At 41.6% G+C, this 18,375-nt stretch overlaps 1 protein-coding gene across 1 annotated transcript in view; it reads left to right on the top strand.

Annotated features, from left to right (window-relative positions):
- TTN (titin) overlaps positions 1 to 18,375 on the top strand; it is a 274,297-nt gene that overhangs the window by 63,690 nt on the left and 192,232 nt on the right. Inside the window, 24 exon segments of the mRNA XM_078071037.1 lie at positions 1,374 to 4,160; positions 4,940 to 5,218; positions 7,003 to 7,566; positions 8,112 to 8,393; positions 8,490 to 8,768; positions 9,226 to 9,504; positions 9,602 to 9,880; positions 10,000 to 10,287; positions 10,402 to 10,680; positions 10,773 to 11,054; positions 11,150 to 11,428; positions 11,543 to 11,821; positions 11,923 to 12,201; positions 12,325 to 12,612; positions 12,741 to 13,019; positions 13,153 to 13,434; positions 13,535 to 13,813; positions 13,938 to 14,216; positions 14,329 to 14,607; positions 14,718 to 15,005; positions 15,252 to 15,530; positions 15,743 to 16,024; positions 17,264 to 17,542; positions 17,663 to 17,944. Coding sequence (XP_077927163.1) covers positions 1,374 to 4,160; positions 4,940 to 5,218; positions 7,003 to 7,566; positions 8,112 to 8,393; positions 8,490 to 8,768; positions 9,226 to 9,504; positions 9,602 to 9,880; positions 10,000 to 10,287; positions 10,402 to 10,680; positions 10,773 to 11,054; positions 11,150 to 11,428; positions 11,543 to 11,821; positions 11,923 to 12,201; positions 12,325 to 12,612; positions 12,741 to 13,019; positions 13,153 to 13,434; positions 13,535 to 13,813; positions 13,938 to 14,216; positions 14,329 to 14,607; positions 14,718 to 15,005; positions 15,252 to 15,530; positions 15,743 to 16,024; positions 17,264 to 17,542; positions 17,663 to 17,944 — 9,531 coding nt within the window.

The following is an 18,375-nucleotide window of genomic DNA, read 5'->3' as shown; positions in this document are numbered from 1 at the left end:
ATTATATGTAGTAGAGTTTAGACATAATTATTAGCTGCTCCTACTACATGTACTTTTAACTATACCTTTCATGTTTCAGCACATTTGAATTTTATTTACTGCATTTTTTATGGTCAATATACCATGTTAGAAGTAAGGAAAAACAACTGAAAATATTTCAACATATTAGTGAGTTGGGGTATTTTAAATATTCACATTCATTCCCTTTACAGATATTTTGGGAGCTCAAGTGAAGGGACATGAGTAATAAATGTAAAGTTAAGTGGTCACCATTAGTATGTGAAATTAGTCAATGGTTTTGTGACTTACTAATTGAAATAATAAATAACTGAGTATGTATTCTACATGCCATCGATAAATTTTGCCAGTACATTTATAGCCAATAGACACTAGAGTTGTGCCTTCTAATGTTTCTATGCCAGAACAGAGAGGAATTAAGGCATGACTATTCCATGTGATGCAAGGGGAGTGAATTAATAAAATAATAATTCTGCTTTGGGGGAAGGTAATAAAACTATTACTAACAGAGCTGTTCTACATTCCTACCAGATTTAATGAAAAGCCTAATTCCTTCTTATCAAATTATGCCTGTCATCCATGATACTATGTAAAGAATATCTGTTATTCACTCTTTTGTTTTTTTGTTCAATAATGCTGTATAGGTATTTCTCACACAATAAAGTACAATCCAATTTTTAATGTTGGAGTTATTTTCTTTCATTCCTGATTCTCCCATTTTCTTGACTTAACAAAAGCCTTATTATAAAAGCTTTGTTGAAATAATATGGCAATTTACATGGCCAACGAAGGCCCGAATTTCTAGTAAGTAAAAATGGTGGTTCTCTTACAAATTCAAATTAAGTATTTCCTATAGCCTCTTTTTAATAATAGCTTCAGTTTATAAGCAGTAACTGAAACATAAGTGTTTTATTTTGGAAATAATCAGTCTTCAGTTTGACAATGGCTATCATTCTTAAGAAAATTCTAAACATAAATAATAATTCTGGATCTTTTTAGAAATTGATTTAAATAATCCTGGATTCTTTTATTGTAAATATATAGGCAACAGTTTTTTAAACTTTTTATAATTGGGATTATATCACAGAGAAAAACTCATAGAACAGCTTTAAAATTTATAAACTCTAACACAAATGATATGGATTTGCATGAGTATAATATTTATAGTATGTGATATAATGAGCTAAGATTAAAAATTTAGAAATGTCCTTTCTTATAAATCTCAAGATAATCTAATGATTCCAGGAATAAAGCAGAGGAAGGCCATCAGTTGGTGCATAATTTTTTGACTTCTATTTTTTTGTTGCTGTTAAATAAAATTGATAGTAAAATACTAATCACTTTTCTCCATACAGAGTTTTCTATTTCTCTTCTGTCTGCTGAGGAAGAAGGATTCCAAACCTATAGCTCTGGCCTTCAGTTATCTAATAGAAATGAAACACTTGAACTTTTGTCTGAACCTCCAATTCGTTCAACTATATTTGATTCCAAAAAAGAATGCCATGTTCCAGTTTTCATCAAAGAAGTGTCAAATGCTGAAATAAGCATAGGGGATGTGGCTAAACTGTCTGTTACTGTCACTGGCATTCCCAAGCCTAAAATTCAGTGGTTCTTTAATGGAGTGATGTTAACCCCTTCTGCCGACTACAAATTTGTTTTTGACGGCAATGATCATAGTTTGATCATTCTGTTCACCAAATTTGAGGATGAGGGGGAGTATACTTGTATTGCCAGTAATGAATACGGACAGACAGTATGCAGTGCCTATCTAAAAATAAGTTCCAAAGGAGAGGGGCACAAAGAGACAGAACCAGAACCAGTGGAAAAAATTCTGGAAAAGTTTAAAGGTCCTTGTCCTCCTTACTTCCTTAAGGAGTTCACACCAATTCACTGTGCTCGGGGACTCCCTGCTGTCTTTGAGTACAGGGTTCTTGGAGAGCCTGCACCCACTGTTTCTTGGTTCAAAGAAAATAAGAAGCTTTGCACCAATGTTTATTACACCATCATTCATAATCCTGATGGTTCTGGAACATTCATTGTCAATGACCCTCAGAGGGAAGACAGTGGCCTCTATGTCTGTAAAGCAGAGAATATGTGGGGTGAGTCCACCTGCACCGCAGAGCTGCTTGGGCTTCTGGAAGACACAGACATGACTGATGCTCCGAGCAAAGCAGAGCCCACACTGGAGGCTACTAAAGATTTTCCACAGATGTCATTAAAGGGTCCTGCAGTTGACGCATTTGATTCAGAGCAGGAAATTGCAGCTTTTGTAAACGACACCATTTTGAAACCTGCTTCAATTGCAGAAGAAACCCAGCAGCTTTCTTATGAGCATCTTGTTAAAACCAGTGAACTGAGTAGTCAGGTTACTTTAGTGGCTGGGCAGTTGCAATCCACAGTCATGTTGGAGCAGAATGTACCTGATCCAGAAAGCACCAGGGCACTTCTTTCCATCAACGGCACTATTCATGTTCAGCCTATCAAGGAGCCATCTCCCAATTTACAGCTGCAGGTTGTCCAGTCCCAGAAAACCCTCCCCAAAGAAGATGTTCTAAGGCTTCAAGAGCCTGAGTCACAGGTGGTCCTATCAGATACCGAAAAAATCTTCCCAAGTGCCATGTCTGTAGAAGAAATTAGTTCACTGACGGTGGAGCCTCTGCAAATTTTACTCACTGAACCTGAAGGGAGTTATCCACAGCCTGCTGTAGAAGAAGCTCCGGCCCATTCATATCCAACCTCTGTGGCTGAGGAAGGGCTGTCACCAAAAGAAAGGACAGCGTGTGCAATGGACAAAGAGCAAAGAGTGACCCTTCCAAAGCAAGAGGCACAGAGAGCCCTCACCCTGAATCAGAGCTTAGCTGAGGGAAGCATGGAAAGTTTTAAGGGTCCTGATGTCATAACCTCTGAGGTCAACTGGGAGACCCGGGTCCCTTCAGAACACACATACACAGAAGATGAAATTTTGATGGAAAGTACAGATCAACTGGAAAGCGCAGGGCAAGATTTTGCAGCCAGGACTGAGGAAGGCAGGTCCTTAAGGTTTCCACTAGCGTGTGAGGAAAAGCAGGTCCTGCTCAAGGAGGAGCGTTCTGACAACCTGGCCGTGCCCCTGAGCCAAGCCAGTGAGTATAAAAAAGAGCGCATGATGATAAATGGTGTGCAAGAGGTGCACGCGAGTGACACTCTTTCTAAAGAGAGTTTGCTTCCTGGAATTCCAGAAGAACAACGATTAAACCTCAAAACTCAGATCCGCAGGGCTTTGCGAGCAGCAGTGGCCAGTGAGCAACCAAGTCTTTTCTCTGAATGGTTAAGGAACATTGAAAAGGTGGCCGTGAAGGCCATAAACTTCACCCAAGAACCCAAACGCATTCTGTGTACCTACCTTATTACCTCGGTGAAGACTCTAACGGAAGAATTAACCATTGTTATTGAAGGCATTGATCCTCAAATGGCTAACTTGAAAACTGAACTTAAGGATGCTTTGTGCTCTATCATATGTGAGGAAATACACATCTTGACAGCAGAGGATCCCAGAATCCAGAAAGGAGCCAAAGCAGGCTTGCAGGAAGAGATGGGTCCTTTTTCAGATTCACAGAAGGTTGAAGCAGTCTGGGAACTAGAAGTCGAATCTAAACATCTTGTCTCTGCGGAAGAGGTCAGCTATTTTCATGTGGAAAGTCAGGTCAAAGTTGTGGATACCGCACCTGTCCCTGATGGCGTTGCTCCGGCTGCTAGGCCTGATGAAAAACAGGATGAGACCCCAAAGCCGTCAGAGGAAAGAGAGAAGTCCTCTGGAAGTGGTACCGGGGAGGATGGCCTAGGAGAGCTACAGGAAGCTGAGGGTAGCTTAGTCGAAGAGGACGGTCCTGTCATACACACACCCTTGGGTGACATGACTGTGGAGGAAGGCGATATTGTAAACCTCACGTCATCCATAACAAATGCCAAAGAGGTGAATTGGTATTTTGAGAGCAAACTGGTGCATTCAGATGAAAAGTTCAAGTGTTTACAAGACCAAAATACATATACGCTAATAATCGACAAAGTAAATACAGAAGAACATCAAGGAGCATATACCTGTGAGGCCTTGAACGACAAGGGAAACGCAGCAACTTCGGCCAAACTCACTGTAGTCAAAAGAGGTTGGATTTTAAGGATGAGGGGGCTCAAGCTCTAATGTTCACTGGATTGTAATGATTTAGTTTCCATCACTGAGTGTTCACTTACCTGCCTCTGCCACAATGTGATTTGTGTAGAGTAAGAACGAAAGCACAGACATAATCATGGTTATTAGTTCTCCTTTTTCCTTACTGCCTTACGGGGTAGTACATTATTCTATCTACGTTACTATTTATTTCTAAAATAAGGTGTTATTTTCATATGTTCCATAATACCAATATGTTTTTTAGTTTATATTTACTAGAAAATACTTTAATATATAATAAAAGCTGTCAGTGAACACCTTGCTGTCTGAAATTGCCAGTCTCATCCCTAAATTCAGAATAACCATGATTAATTGTCCATTTGTGTTTCTTATTTGTATTTCTTTTTTGATGTTGTTTCACTTCATCACTGTATTTAGTGTATCACTTTTTTTAAATGCTGTTCACAGTGTTCTTAGCATGGTATATTTAAAGAATATATCATGTTGTTATGCATGTGAGCCCATAGCATCACATTTTAATCATGTTTTTCACAATCCACGGCAAAGTAATGATTGAGTATGTTAAAAGCTACTTATTGTCTTCTTTTACCTTCAGTGATTGTTCTCATTTTCCAGTCACTTGTCTTCAACTGCTGCAATCCATCTCACCAATTTCAACTGTTTTACTTCATTAACAGCAACAAAAGTGAGAAGAAAAAGAAAAATGTGGTCTGCCTGGTAAGGAGGCATGCTAATGGCCTCTGTTTCCCTTTGCAGCTGCCCCAGTGATCAAAAGGAGAATCGAGCCCCTGGAAGTAGCTCTGGGCCACCTAGCCAAATTCACCTGCGAGGTCCAAAGTGCCCCCAATGTCCGGTTCCAGTGGTTTAAAGCTGGCCGAGAAATTTACGAAAGTGACAAGTGTTCTGTTCGCTCTTCGAAGTATGTCTCCACCCTGGAAATCCTGCGAACCCAGGTTGTGGACTGCGGCGAGTACACCTGCAAAGCTTCCAACGAGTATGGCAGCGTCAGCTGCACAGCCATGCTAACTGTGACAGGTAAATGACACAGCTTGAGGTGGTTGTCCTGTGTCACACTGTTGCCTATTTTGCTTTTCGTGCAGGTGCAGGATGGGCTGGTCCTGCCAACTGGAGAGACCAACAGCCAAGCTCTAACATGGTGGCTGGGTCATGCAACGTCTGTGTGGGACGAGAACTCATTCTTTACCGTCCTATTTCTAAGAGCAGCTAAAGGAAAAAGAAAAATAACTTATTATTTTGAAAACAATGTCAAGGAATCCAATGAGCAGTGGCACCTGAAAGTTTGGTTTGGGGGTTGTTTTTTTGTTTGGTTTGTTTTGTTCTCTCTCTCTCTAAAATGACTAGCTTGGTGGAAATATCTTGGCTAACTCCTCATGGCCTGGCTGGGCACTTAATATGACACATTCAGGACAGTTCGTTGCGACCAAAAAATAAATAATGTCCCATTGTATTTAATAATTTGCAACCAGTTAACCAGTTAAGAACAGCATTACAAACTGGAAAAAAAAAAAAAAGGAAAAGCCAGAGCATAAGACCAAAGTTAAATCCTAAAATAGGACAGGGAGCTACACAGGATGACAAACTAGGATTCTCACCCTAGTCTTTATTACTGATTTGAAAAATAAGAGCAACTGCATAAATATTCTGTTCTTAATTTCCTAATTGACAAACAAGATGACTTTTGAGTAGTTCACACTCATCAAGTATTTGAATTCCCTCATTAGCAAAAAAAAAAAAAAAAAATCAGTGGTGCTTTCCTTTACTTTGTCTGTCTGTCTCTGTCTCTTGCTCTTTTGCTTTCTTCTTCCAAGGGAAAGTGTGAATGTAAACTGTGGGGTAGCAATTCCCTGTGTTGTTGAGAGAAGACATGCACTAAATATCTGGGTGGGACAGCCCCTTGGTCTTTTCCAATAGAAGCATGAAGAGGAAAGGCAAACACAGCACATCTTTTTGGCTTGGAAAAGTCAGGGTTCCCTGTAGCTCCCTGCCCCACAACTCTTTTACGTATCAAAAAATCTGAAACCCAGGCCCATGATAACCCATCTAGTGGTTTCACTTTGTGATCAGAGTCTCCGTGTAACCAGCTGCATGGCAGTATTCTTAATGACACTTTTGAAAACCTCTTCACCCAAATTAGGCCAGTTCAGCAAGGGGACTAATACCTGAGCTTTCAAATAATAAGAGAGAAAGAAGGAGGAGGAGAATTCTTTTTAAATTGGAAAGAGGTTCCTAAAGGCTTCCTCCAAAGTGCAGAATGGAAATGGGAAATTACTGCTCTAAATATTTTTACAAGTTTGAAATGACTTAGGGGATGAATTCAAAGTTGGGCCATTGAAGGATTTGCTGGTGGTTGACATGAAGTTTAGAGAGACTTCACAAAACTACTCTATCTTCTCATCACTTAATGTCCCTACTCTTCAAGAGAGTCGAGTGCATTTTCTTTATCTTCTTTACACAGTCTTCTAATTCACAGAATTAAAGGAGCAGCTGAATTACTTATCAGATAATTCAGACAGCTAATCAGCTACTAAACTCTTTAACAATAATAATGTCACTAGACAAAGCAACATTTGTTCTTTCCTTTAATGGAGATATTGAAAGTGCTGTCTCACTCCTCCATAAAGAACTCTCTCATCCCTTTCCTTTGATAAATCTTTTCATCTAATTAATTATCCTATTTTAAATAATGTCTCATGTCTATCTAAATATGTAACTCATCTTTTCTCTTTCTTAGAATATATAATTACAGCAAGAGCTTCTGTGGGGACAGAATATAATGTTGAAAAAAATTTCTTTTGCAGAGGCATATCCACCAAGCTTTTACTCCAGACCTAAGTCCGTTACAACTTTTGTGGGTAAGACAGCCAAGTTCCTGTGCACAGTATTAGGGACTCCCGTGATTGAAACCATTTGGCAGAAAGATGGTGCTGCGCTATCACCTTCCCCTAACTGCAAGATTTCAGAGGCAGAAAATAAACACAGTTTAGAACTCTCAAACCTTACAATTCAAGATAGAGGAGTTTATTCTTGTAAGGCTTCTAACAAGTTTGGAGCTGACATCTGCCAAGCTGAGTTAATCATCATCGACAAGCCGCATTTCATTAAAGAATTAGAACCTGTGCAATCAGCGATCAATAAGAAGATCCACCTTGAGTGCCAAGTAGATGAAGACAGGAAAGTGACAGTAACATGGAGCAAAGATGGGCAGAAACTCCCCCCTGGGAAAGATTATAAGATCTATTTTGAAGATAAGATAGCATCACTTGAGATCCCTCTGGCTAAACTAAAAGATTCAGGAACCTATGTTTGTACTGCTTCCAATGAGGCTGGGAGGAGCTCCTCTTCAGCAACGGTTACTATCAGAGGTAAGAAATGTGTGAATGTTATTTTTCACTTTAAGGATGCCGCTGGAGAAAAATTGTTGACAAACCATGCAGTCCATACATTTTATTACTAAAGTAATTTCGTCCAAGCAAATGTTTTGGTTTGGGGAAATCTTGGCATTGTCAGATTTTATATTTTCAAACTTCTTCAGAAGCCACTCTGTTCTTTTAAAACTGCCATTAACAAAACTTGCTTACAATTCCTTCTAAGAACTTCAAGTGTCTAGGCAATCCTTAACTGCCTTCTCTTATGCAATTGTTTTTTGTATAAGACAAAGAGTGTGCTTTTTGTATAAGACAAGAGTTCACTTGCTTTTGTGTTTGTTTGTTTGTTTAATTGAGAGACCGGGAAAGGGTTTTAAAATCGTGGAACCCTGGAGAACTACCGAGGGCACCACAACCCTTTCAGAAATTTCATCGAGATATTTGATATCTGTTGTGTCTTCTTGTGGCATATGTCTCCTTTTCCCTTGTGGAGTTGGTTCTTCAGATTGCTTCCCTTTTTCTTTTTTGTTGGCTTCCTGTAGAACCACCATCCTTTGTGAAGAAGGTGGATCCCTCTTATTTAATGCTGCCAGGTGAATCAGCACGCCTCCACTGCAAACTGAAAGGCTCACCTGTGATCCAGGTCACTTGGTTTAAAAATAACAAAGAACTTAATGAGAGTAACACTATTCGAATGTCTTTTGTCAATTCTGAGGCTGTGCTTGATCTGACGGATGTCAGAGTTGAAGAGAGTGGCAGTTACTCGTGCGAGGCGGTGAATGACGTTGGCAGTGACTCGTGCAGTGCTGAAATAGTTATCAAAGGTTTGTTTACTCGGAGGCCGTGGGTTTTCTGAGAAAAGATCTTCTTTTTACTTGCTCGGGACACCTTACTTACACAGCGCTTTCGTGCTTTTGTAGAGCCTCCTTCTTTCATCAAAACTCTTGAGCCTGCAGATATAGTGAGAGGAACCAATGCCCTTCTTCAGTGTGAAATCACAGGCACGGGACCGTTTGAAATTAGCTGGTTCAAAGACAAGAAGCAAATTCGAAGTAGTAAAAAGTACCGGTTGTTCTCTCAGAAGTCTCTGGTGTCTCTGGAGATCTTTTCTTTCAATAGCGCAGACGTCGGTGAATACGAATGTGTTGTTGCCAATGAAGTTGGGAAGTGTGGCTGTGTTGCTACACACTTACTAAAAGGTCAGTGCCTGCACGGAACGACGCCTCACTAACGAACTGGCGGAATAGCTCTCCTAACCCGCCGAAGGAGAACTGGCGCTTTTTCTTCTTCTCCTAACCCGTGAAAATATGTTTCCCTTTTGCTTTAACCTGGGACCTTGGGGACAAAGTCAGTGACCTTCATCCAGTCTTTATTCTGAGGTGACTGTAAATATTTACTCTCCAATAACAAAAGTGGGTTCCATAATAATCTTTTATGACCATGTTGTCTGCTGATAACCACGTATCTTCTGTGCTTCTTTCTCTCAGACGGAGGTGTCACTCTTCTTAAATTTTAATTTATTCTTCTCGTTAACCGACACTACGGAAGGGTGGTATTGGACAAGAGAAATGTAATCGAGAGGAAACACTTAAATGTATCTGGTGTCGGAGGTGTTTGGGAATTGATAAGCTTTGTCTGTTCTCTTTCTTTAACTAGAACCGCCAACGTTTGTAAAGAAAGTAGATGATTTTACCGCACTAGCAGGTCAAACTGTTACCTTACAAGCTGCCGTGAGAGGGTCAGAACCCATCTCTGTCACCTGGTTTAAAGGACAAGAGATCATTAAAGAAGATGGGAAGATCAAAATGAGCTTTTCTAATGGTGTTGCGGTCTTGATCATCCCTGATGTTCAGATTAGTTTTGGTGACAAATACACCTGTCTGGCTGAAAATGAAGCCGGAAGCCAAACGTCTGTTGGGGAATTAATAGTTAAAGGTTCGTGTAGCAACATTTTAACTTAGAATCGCTCTTTCCCTGTAGAGTGGAACCCAAATGCACACTTGGTCATGCTTACTATTTAATACCATTGTAGAACCTGCCAAAATTGTTGAGAGAGCAGAGCTGATCCAGGTGACAGCTGGAGACCCAGCCACGCTGGAGTATACGGTCACAGGCACCCCAGAACTCAAGCCCAAATGGTACAAAGATGGAAGACCTTTGGTTGCTAGTAAAAAGTATCGAATAAGTTTTAAAAACAATGTTGCCCAGCTCAAATTTTATTCAGCGGAACTGCACGATAGCGGCCAGTACACATTTGAGATTTCCAATGAAGTGGGCAGCAGCTCCTGCGAAACAACATTCACTGTATTAGGTTAGTACCTTCAGAAACCAATGCTTACATGTTCCTTTGTAATGCAACCAACGAGCAAGAATAAAATCACCGAGCACGCTTCCATGTTTATCTTTCTTCTCTTCTTGTGCCATGAACAGATCGAGACATCGCTCCATTTTTTACCAAACCCCTACGCAACGTGGGCAGTGTTGTTAACAGTACCTGTAGGCTGGACTGCAGGATCGCTGGCTCTCTCCCCATGAGGGTGTCCTGGTTCAAGGATGGTAGAGAAATAGCTTCTTCTGACAAATACAGAATAGCCTTTGTGGAAGGCATGGCCTCTTTGGAGATAAGCAGAGTAGACGTGAATGATGCGGGCAGTTTCACTTGTCGAGCCACGAATTCCGTGGGAAGCAAAGATAGCAGTGGAGCCCTGATTGTGCAAGGTTGGCCGGAGACTTTGCATTTCATTCTAACATAGACGATGTTCAAATTAAGTCTTGTTCCCTTAGATCGCGCCTCTTAACTCTTAGAAATTCTTTCTTACACCCCTCCTTTAGAACCACCCAGTTTTGTAACTAAGCCTGCATCGAAGGATGTTCTGCCTGGCTCAACAGTCTGCCTGAAGAGCACCTTCCAAGGGTCCACCCCTTTCACAGTCAGATGGTTTAAGGGTGGCAAAGAACTCGTCTCTGGTGGAAGCTGCTATATTACCAAAGAAGCTTTAGAAAGTTCCCTGGAACTCTACGTGGTAAAAACCTCCGACTCGGGCACATACACCTGTCAAATCAGCAACGTCGCCGGAAGCGTGGAGTGCAGTGCAAACTTATTTGTAAAAGGTTTGCATGGTTTTCTTGACATCTTTGTGCTACCGTCGTTATAAATTCTTTCCTCTTCCTCATGTTTCTTAATAACTTCCTTCCTTCCGCAGAGCCCGCCACGTTTGTTGAGAGGTTAGAACCATCACAGCTGTTAAAGAAGGGAGACGCCACCCAGCTGGCCTGCAAAGTAACTGGTACCCCTCCAATTAAAATAACATGGTTTGCAAATGATAGAGAAATTAAGGAGAGCAGCAAACACAAAATGTCTTTTGTGGAGTCCACTGCAGTTCTAAGACTTACAGATGTTGCCGTTGAAGACAGTGGCGAATACATGTGTGAGGCCCAAAATGAAGCTGGGAGTGACCACTGTGGTAGCATTTTAATAGTCAAAGGTTTGTGTTCACTTTGCCCCTTGTGTTACCACAGTCGTGGCCCCTAGCCCAGATTCCCCCCTCATTAACTCAAAGTAATTCCTTTCCCGCTATAGAGTCACCTTACTTTACCAAAGAATTTAAGCCAATTGAAGTGTTGAAGGAATACGATGTCATGTTGCTGGCCGAGGTGGCAGGCACACCTCCCTTCGAGATCACTTGGTTCAAAGACAACACAACGCTGAGGAGTGGTAGGAAGTATAAAACCTTCATTCAGGACCAGCTGGTTAGTCTGCAGATCCTCAAGTTTGTGGCCACAGACGCTGGGGAATACCAGTGCCGGGTGACCAATGAGGTGGGCAGCAGCACGTGCAGTGCCCGGGTGGCTTTAAGAGGTTAGTGTCAGTTCGAGTGATGCGCTGGCTCTCCCCTAGAATGAACTCTTTGTTCCAACAAAAATCCACTTTTGCTCTAAAGCTGACACTGATTGGGAATTATTCTTCTATTAGAACCCCCAACCTTTGTCAAGAAGATCGAGAGTACCAGCTCCCTTCGGGGAGGCACCGCTGCCTTCCAGGCCACTCTGAAGGGCTCCTTGCCGATCACTGTGACGTGGCTAAAGGACAATGATGAAATCACCGAGGATGATAATATAAGAATGACCTTTGAGAACAATGTGGCTAGTCTGTACCTCAGTGGCATCGAAGTCAAGCATGATGGGAAATATCTCTGTCAGGCCAAAAATGATGCAGGAATACAAAGATGTTCTGCATTGCTCTCAGTGAAAGGTCGGTTCAGAAGGTTTGCCGTGGGTTTTAGGAAATAAGGCAGATGTGAGCCTTTCAACGGAGTGATTCACAACCCACACCTATCCCTTTGTTTTCTACAGAACCAGCAAGAATCACTGAGGAGGCTGTGTCTATAGATGTCACCCAAGGGGACCCAGCCACTTTGCAGGTTAAATTTTCAGGGACTAAGGAGCTTACTGCCAGATGGTTTAAAGATGGCCAAGAACTGACGCTGGGCCAAAAATACAAAATCAGCGTCACTGACACAGTCTCTATACTGAAGATTATTTCTACAGAAAAGAGAGATAGTGGAGAGTATACTTTTGAGGTCCAAAATGATGTTGGGAGAAGCAGCTGCAAGGCTAGCATTAACGTATTAGGTTGGTATTGAAACTGAGCATCTCCTTGCTCCTCATCTCCTACAATTTTACCAAAAATACAAATTGCTGCGTTGACCTAACTTTTTTTTTTTTTTTTTGGTTTCTTGCTTTTTCATTGCATAGATCTTATCATACCTCCCTCGTTCACCAAAAAGCTGAAGAAAATGGACAGCATTAAAGGGTCTTTTATTGACTTAGAATGTATAGTGGCCGGGTCGCATCCCATCAGCATCCAGTGGTTCAAAGATGACCAAGAAATAACAGCTAGTGAGAAATACAAATTCTCTTTTCATGACAATACTGCCTTCTTGGAAATCAGTCAGCTGGAGGGTACAGACAGTGGGACATACACTTGTTCGGCCACCAACAAGGCAGGACACAACCAGTGCAGCGGCCACCTCACAGTCAAAGGTTGGCATTTTTTTTATCTCCCCTTATCAAGGACTGGTGTGCTCTCTCCTTTCTTAATTCTCACCCTCGTTGCCCCATTCCCAAGTAAACCTTCCTTTCTCCTTTTGCTTCTTTGTCTTTCATCCCAGAACCCCCTTACTTTGTGGAAAAGCCACAGTCCCAAGATGTCAGCCCCAATACAAGGGTTCAGCTAAAGGCTCTTGTGGGTGGCACTGCGCCCATGACCATAAAGTGGTTTAAAGATAACAAAGAGTTGCACTCGGGAGCAGCTCGCTCAGTTTGGAAGGATGACACCTCCACCATCCTGGAGCTCTTTTCAGCCAAAGCTGCCGATTCTGGGACCTACATTTGTCAACTAAGCAATGATGTTGGCATCGCAACCAGTAAAGCCACGCTCTTTGTAAAAGGTCTGGTCTCTGCATACATCTCTCTTGCTTGCTTGTCTGGATTTTTCTCGGCGGGGAGGGAAGAGGCTGAAGAAAGCGATGCTGGCCTTTGTTTAAAAAATATTCAACGTGACGCTTTCTTCCCCATCTTTAGAACCTCCTCAGTTCATTAAGAAGCCCAGCCCCGTATTAGTGCTGAGAGATGGGCAGTCGACAACGTTTGAATGCCAAATAACAGGCACTCCTGAAATCAGAGTTTCTTGGTATGTGGACGGGAATGAAATAACAGCTGTTAAGAAACATGACATTTCCTTCATCAATGGTTTAGCCACTCTCCAAATTTCTGGTGCCGGGGTAGAAAACAGCGGGACTTACGTCTGCGAAGCCCATAATGATGCGGGCACAGCAAGCTGCAGCATTGAATTAAAAGTGAGAGGTGCGTTACTGGGTCCGTTTTCTCTTTGGGCTGTGCTGCTGGCCAGGCCACCGGTCTTCCCTCGAGTAAGCTCGTCTCTGTCTTCCTTCTGAATCTTTAGAGCCTCCCACCTTTATCAGGGAGCTAAGGCCCGTGGAGGTCGTGAAAGATGGTGATGTGCAGCTGGAGTGTGAAGTATCGGGAACACCTCCATTTGAGGTCACGTGGCTGAAGAATAACAGGGAGATTCGGAGCAGCAAAAAATATAGCCTCACTGACAGTGTATCAGTGTTTGACCTCCACATAACCAGGTGTGACCCCTCGGACGCTGGCGAATACCAGTGCATTGTATCCAATGAAGGTGGCAGCTGCTCCAGCAGTACCCGGGTCTCCCTCAAAGGTCAGTGGTACCACGAGAAGCAGGCTGCCTCGTACAAACTGGCTAATGCTCTTTCATTTTATGATGGCGAGGAGAAACTCAACTATGCCTCTTCTTTTCCCCCCACTATCCCACTGAATCACAGAACCACCATCGTTCCTTAAGAAGATAGAAAACATCACTACCGTTTTGAAAAGCTCTGCCACCTTCCAGAGTACGGTGGCAGGCTCTCCTCCCATTTCTGTAACCTGGCTCAAGGATGATCACATTCTGGATGAAGACGATAATGCTCGTATTTCATTTGTGAACAACGTGGCCACGCTTCAGATCAGAGCTGTGGACAATGGACACAGCGGGAGATACACATGTCAAGCCAAGAACGAGTCGGGCGTTGAGAGGTGTTACGCTTTCCTTTTAGTACAAGGTCTGTAAGCTCTTCTCTTGGGGACTGAGTCAGTGGGGACAGTCTCATAAACACCCCTTATTTCTAGCAGAATTAGCGACGCAACTAATTTGCACTTTAATTCTTACTGCAGAGCCTGCTCAAATCCTAGAAAAAGCTAAGTCTGTTGATGTCACTGAGAAAGACCCAGTGACTCTGGAGTGCGTGGTGGCCGGGACACCAGAACTCAAAGTCAAATGGCTGAAGGATGGAAAACAAATTGTGCCCAGTAGATATTTTTCGATGAGTTTTGAAAATAACGTGGCCAGTTTTAGGATTCAGTCAGTCATGAAGCAAGACAGTGGTCAGTACACGTTCAAGGTGGAAAATGACTTCGGAAGCAGTAGCTGCGATGCCTACCTGAGAGTGCTAGGTGTGTACTTTGGCCCTAGCTGGCTTCCCTTATCTCTGTCTGGTACCTCTATCCCTTGTAAACAAGTGGCAACATATTAATGGATGTGTTTTGCTGTTTGCATTGGATAGATCAAGATATCCCTCCATCTTTCACCAAAAAATTAACAAAAATGGATAAAGTTCTGGGCTCTTCTATTCGTATGGAGTGCAAGGTTTCTGGCTCACTTCCTATTAATGCTCAGTGGTTTAAGGACGGAAAAGAAATATCTACAAGTGCAAAATACAGACCCGTCTGTCATGAGAACACAGTATCACTGGAAGTTAATAATCTGGAATTAGAAGATACTGCAAATTACACATGCAAGGTCTCAAACATGGCAGGGGATGATGCATGCAGTGGCATCTTAACTGTTAAAGGTTAGAACTTCTTTTCCTCTTCTTGATTCTTCTTTGTGATTGCATTCTAAGTGTGGCACTCTTCCCTTGTATTCTTTAGACCTAAAAGTCTCAATAATTCTGTTTCTGTAGATCGATATTTATTGCGTTCAAGAAATACATGGTCATTGCCTCTTTTCAGAAATGTTTGCTTACATGTCCGTAAGACTGTCAAAACAGTTTAACTACAAGGAATCTAATTAAGTATATTTCTCTTAACGTCTATAGAACCACCAAGCTTCCTGGTGAAACCTGAGCGACAACAAGCCATACCGGATTCTACAGTAGAATTTAAAGCAGTACTGAAAGGAACACCGCCATTTAAAATAAAGTGGTTTAAAGATGATGTGGAACTTGCCTCTGGACCTAAATGTTTCATTGGCTTGGAAGGGTCAACTAGCTTCTTAAATCTTTATTCAGTGGATGCTTCCAAGACGGGACAATACACTTGCCAAGTTACCAATGACGTTGGTAGCGACTCTTGTACCACAATGTTGCTTGTGACAGGTGTGCACGTTTGATTGTTTCATGTTTCTGTTTGACCTGTGGCTCCCTTCTGTACAATGCATCTACCCAATCAAGAAAGTTTACTTCTCTCTAACAGTACACTGTATTTGCCAGGCATTGTTCATCTTTTCCTCTTTCCTGCATACTACCTAATTTAGCGTTTCTTATTTATACCCGTTCCTTCATAATCTCCTCTTTCTTTCACTCTCTAGAACCACCAAAGTTTGTAAAGAAATTAGAAGCATCCAAAATAGTGAAAGCAGGTGACTCCGCACGACTTGAATGCAAGATAACTGGATCCCCAGAAATCAGAGTTGTGTGGTACAGAAATGAACACGAACTCCAAGCCAGTGATAAATACAGAATGACTTTCATTGACTCAGTGGCCGTCATACAGATGAACAATCTCAGCACTGAGGACAGTGGGGATTTCATTTGTGAGGCTCAGAATCCTGCCGGCAGCACAAGCTGCAGTACCAAGGTTATCGTAAAAGGTAGAAGTCTGTTTCTTCTGTTCCTCATTACCTGAAGCCCACCTTCTTCCCCCCCTGGGGTATCCTAGCTCTTTATTCTTTTACTGTCATTTTAACTTCCATTTGAGATCATAGAATATTTCCCCAAACTAGTATTATTTCCCTTTTTGGTTGTTCTTTCTTAAGATTTGCTTACATGTAGCCAATCATTCTGGGATATTTTTCTTGTTATTCCAATGTCATCATTCTGATCACCTCAACACATTGGCCAAGCAGTTAAAATTCAATGTTTCACAAACCTAACAAAAAAAGGAAGGAAAGGAAAGGAAAAGTAGGCATTTTAAAATCTTTTTTGTCTTCAGTCAACTTATGAATATATCATCATCCTCACTATAAGCTTTAGCATGAATAACAAAGAATATTTACCACATATATATAAGATGCAAGCAATACAGGTTTTAACCTTACATTTAAAACAGGACAATTATAGGTGTGCCTCGGTGGCTCGGTCAGTTAAGTGTCCAACTCTTGATTTCAGGTCTTGATCTCAGGATTGTGAGTTCAAGCCCCATGTTAGGCTCCACTCTGGGTGTGGAGCCTACTTAAAAAATATATATATATTAAAAATACAGGACAATTATATATATTTTTTTCTCTCTCAAGAATTGGTTCCTGTTTTTTTTTGTTAATTATATGACTATACCTTGGTGCAATTAATACTAGTATTTTCTGTAGCCATTTTCCAGTATTTTTATCACAAAGTCCAAGTTTTTCATGGCGTGAAGCAATTATTTTAATAACATTTGTTGATGTGGACGACTTAGATCACAGGTGTGCCATAATGTCTTCCAAGTATCTCGGTTATAGAGCACATACAAAAAATTTCATCCCTGAAGTCAAGATCCTAAACCTCATGCAAATCATCTTAATTAATGTACTTGGGTTTTGTTTTCGCTTACAATTTTTGCATCAGTCCTTATGGTCCAAGATAAATTAGTAAGGTAAGGTAGATGGAAGGTTGAATTCCTCAGTAAGGACACCTAGGGGTCTTGTCTGGGCTCTCTGCCAAGGAAGCAGAGTGATTTTGTAAAGGCTAATGGCTTCTCCAAAGCAGTTATTCCTCAACACTAAAGTGATAGTTCTGGACACTGTTTCCCCATTATAGTATCTCGACTCTTTCTTCCAACTTAAAAACAGAGAAATAAAAACATTCTGTGAAATTAAATAGACCAATTCATTAGAAATTCTTGTTTTTTACAGAACCACCTGTTTTTAGCGGCTTCCCTCCCGTAGTAGAAACCCTTAAAAATACTGAAGTTAGTCTTGAGTGTGAACTTTCGGGAACACCACCATTTGAGGTGATCTGGTACAAAGACAAGCGGCAGCTCCGAAGTGGCAAGAAATACAAGATTGCCTGCAAAAACTTCCATGCAAGTATTCACATTCTCAATGTTGAAGCTTCAGACATTGGGCAATACTACTGCAAAGCACAGAATGAAGTTGGAAGTGATACTTGCATTGGTACTGTAAAATTGAAAGGTAAGCGTATTTCCTGCACGTGGCAGAAATGGCAGGAATGTGCAAAACTTATTTTTTCTCTCTCTCTCCCATTATCTGGACAATGTTTCCAACAGTCTCCACCCATCTTTCCTTGTTCAGAACCACCAAGATTTGTCTCCAAACTGAACAGCCTCACCGTCGTAGCTGGCGAGCCCGCTGACTTACAAGCATCCATAGAAGGAGCCCAGCCTATTTCTGTCCAGTGGCTTAAAGAGAAAGAAGAAGTGATCAGAGAAAGTGCAAACATCAGAATTACATTTGTAGAAAATGTTGCCACTCTGCAGTTTGCAAAAGCAGAACCAGCTAATGCTGGGAAGTATATCTGCCAAATCAAGAATGATGGTGGAATGAGGGAGAACATGGCCACACTGACTGTTTTAGGTTGGTACAATTATAGTACTATGTTCCCCTGATAGAAAGTGACGCCAAACACTGAGATGAGTCACTGGTAGAATCTCTTATTCTGAATTTCTTCTAGAAGGATATTAACTCTTACCTGTTTGAAAGGTTTAGGAGAGGGGTGCCTGGGTGACTCAGTCAGTTAAGCATCCACCTTCGGCTCAGGTCATGATCCCAGGGTCCTGGGATCGAGCGCCATGTTGGGCTCTCTGCTCAGTGGGGAGTCTGCTTCTCCTTCTCCCTCTGTCCGTCTCCCTGTTCCTCCTCTCTCTCTTTCTCTCTCTCATAAGTAAGTAAGTAAGTAAGTAAATAAATAAATAAATAAATAAAATCTTTAAGAACAAAATGAAAGAAAGAAAAAAAAAGGTTTAGGAGAAAGGACCTAATTGATCTTTTTTCCCCCCTAATTGATC

This window comes from Halichoerus grypus, chromosome 4 (assembly GCF_964656455.1).
Source record: "Halichoerus grypus chromosome 4, mHalGry1.hap1.1, whole genome shotgun sequence".
Classification (NCBI taxonomy): Eukaryota; Metazoa; Chordata; class Mammalia; order Carnivora; family Phocidae; genus Halichoerus; species Halichoerus grypus.
This window is presented reverse-complemented; position numbering and strand designations above follow the sequence as displayed.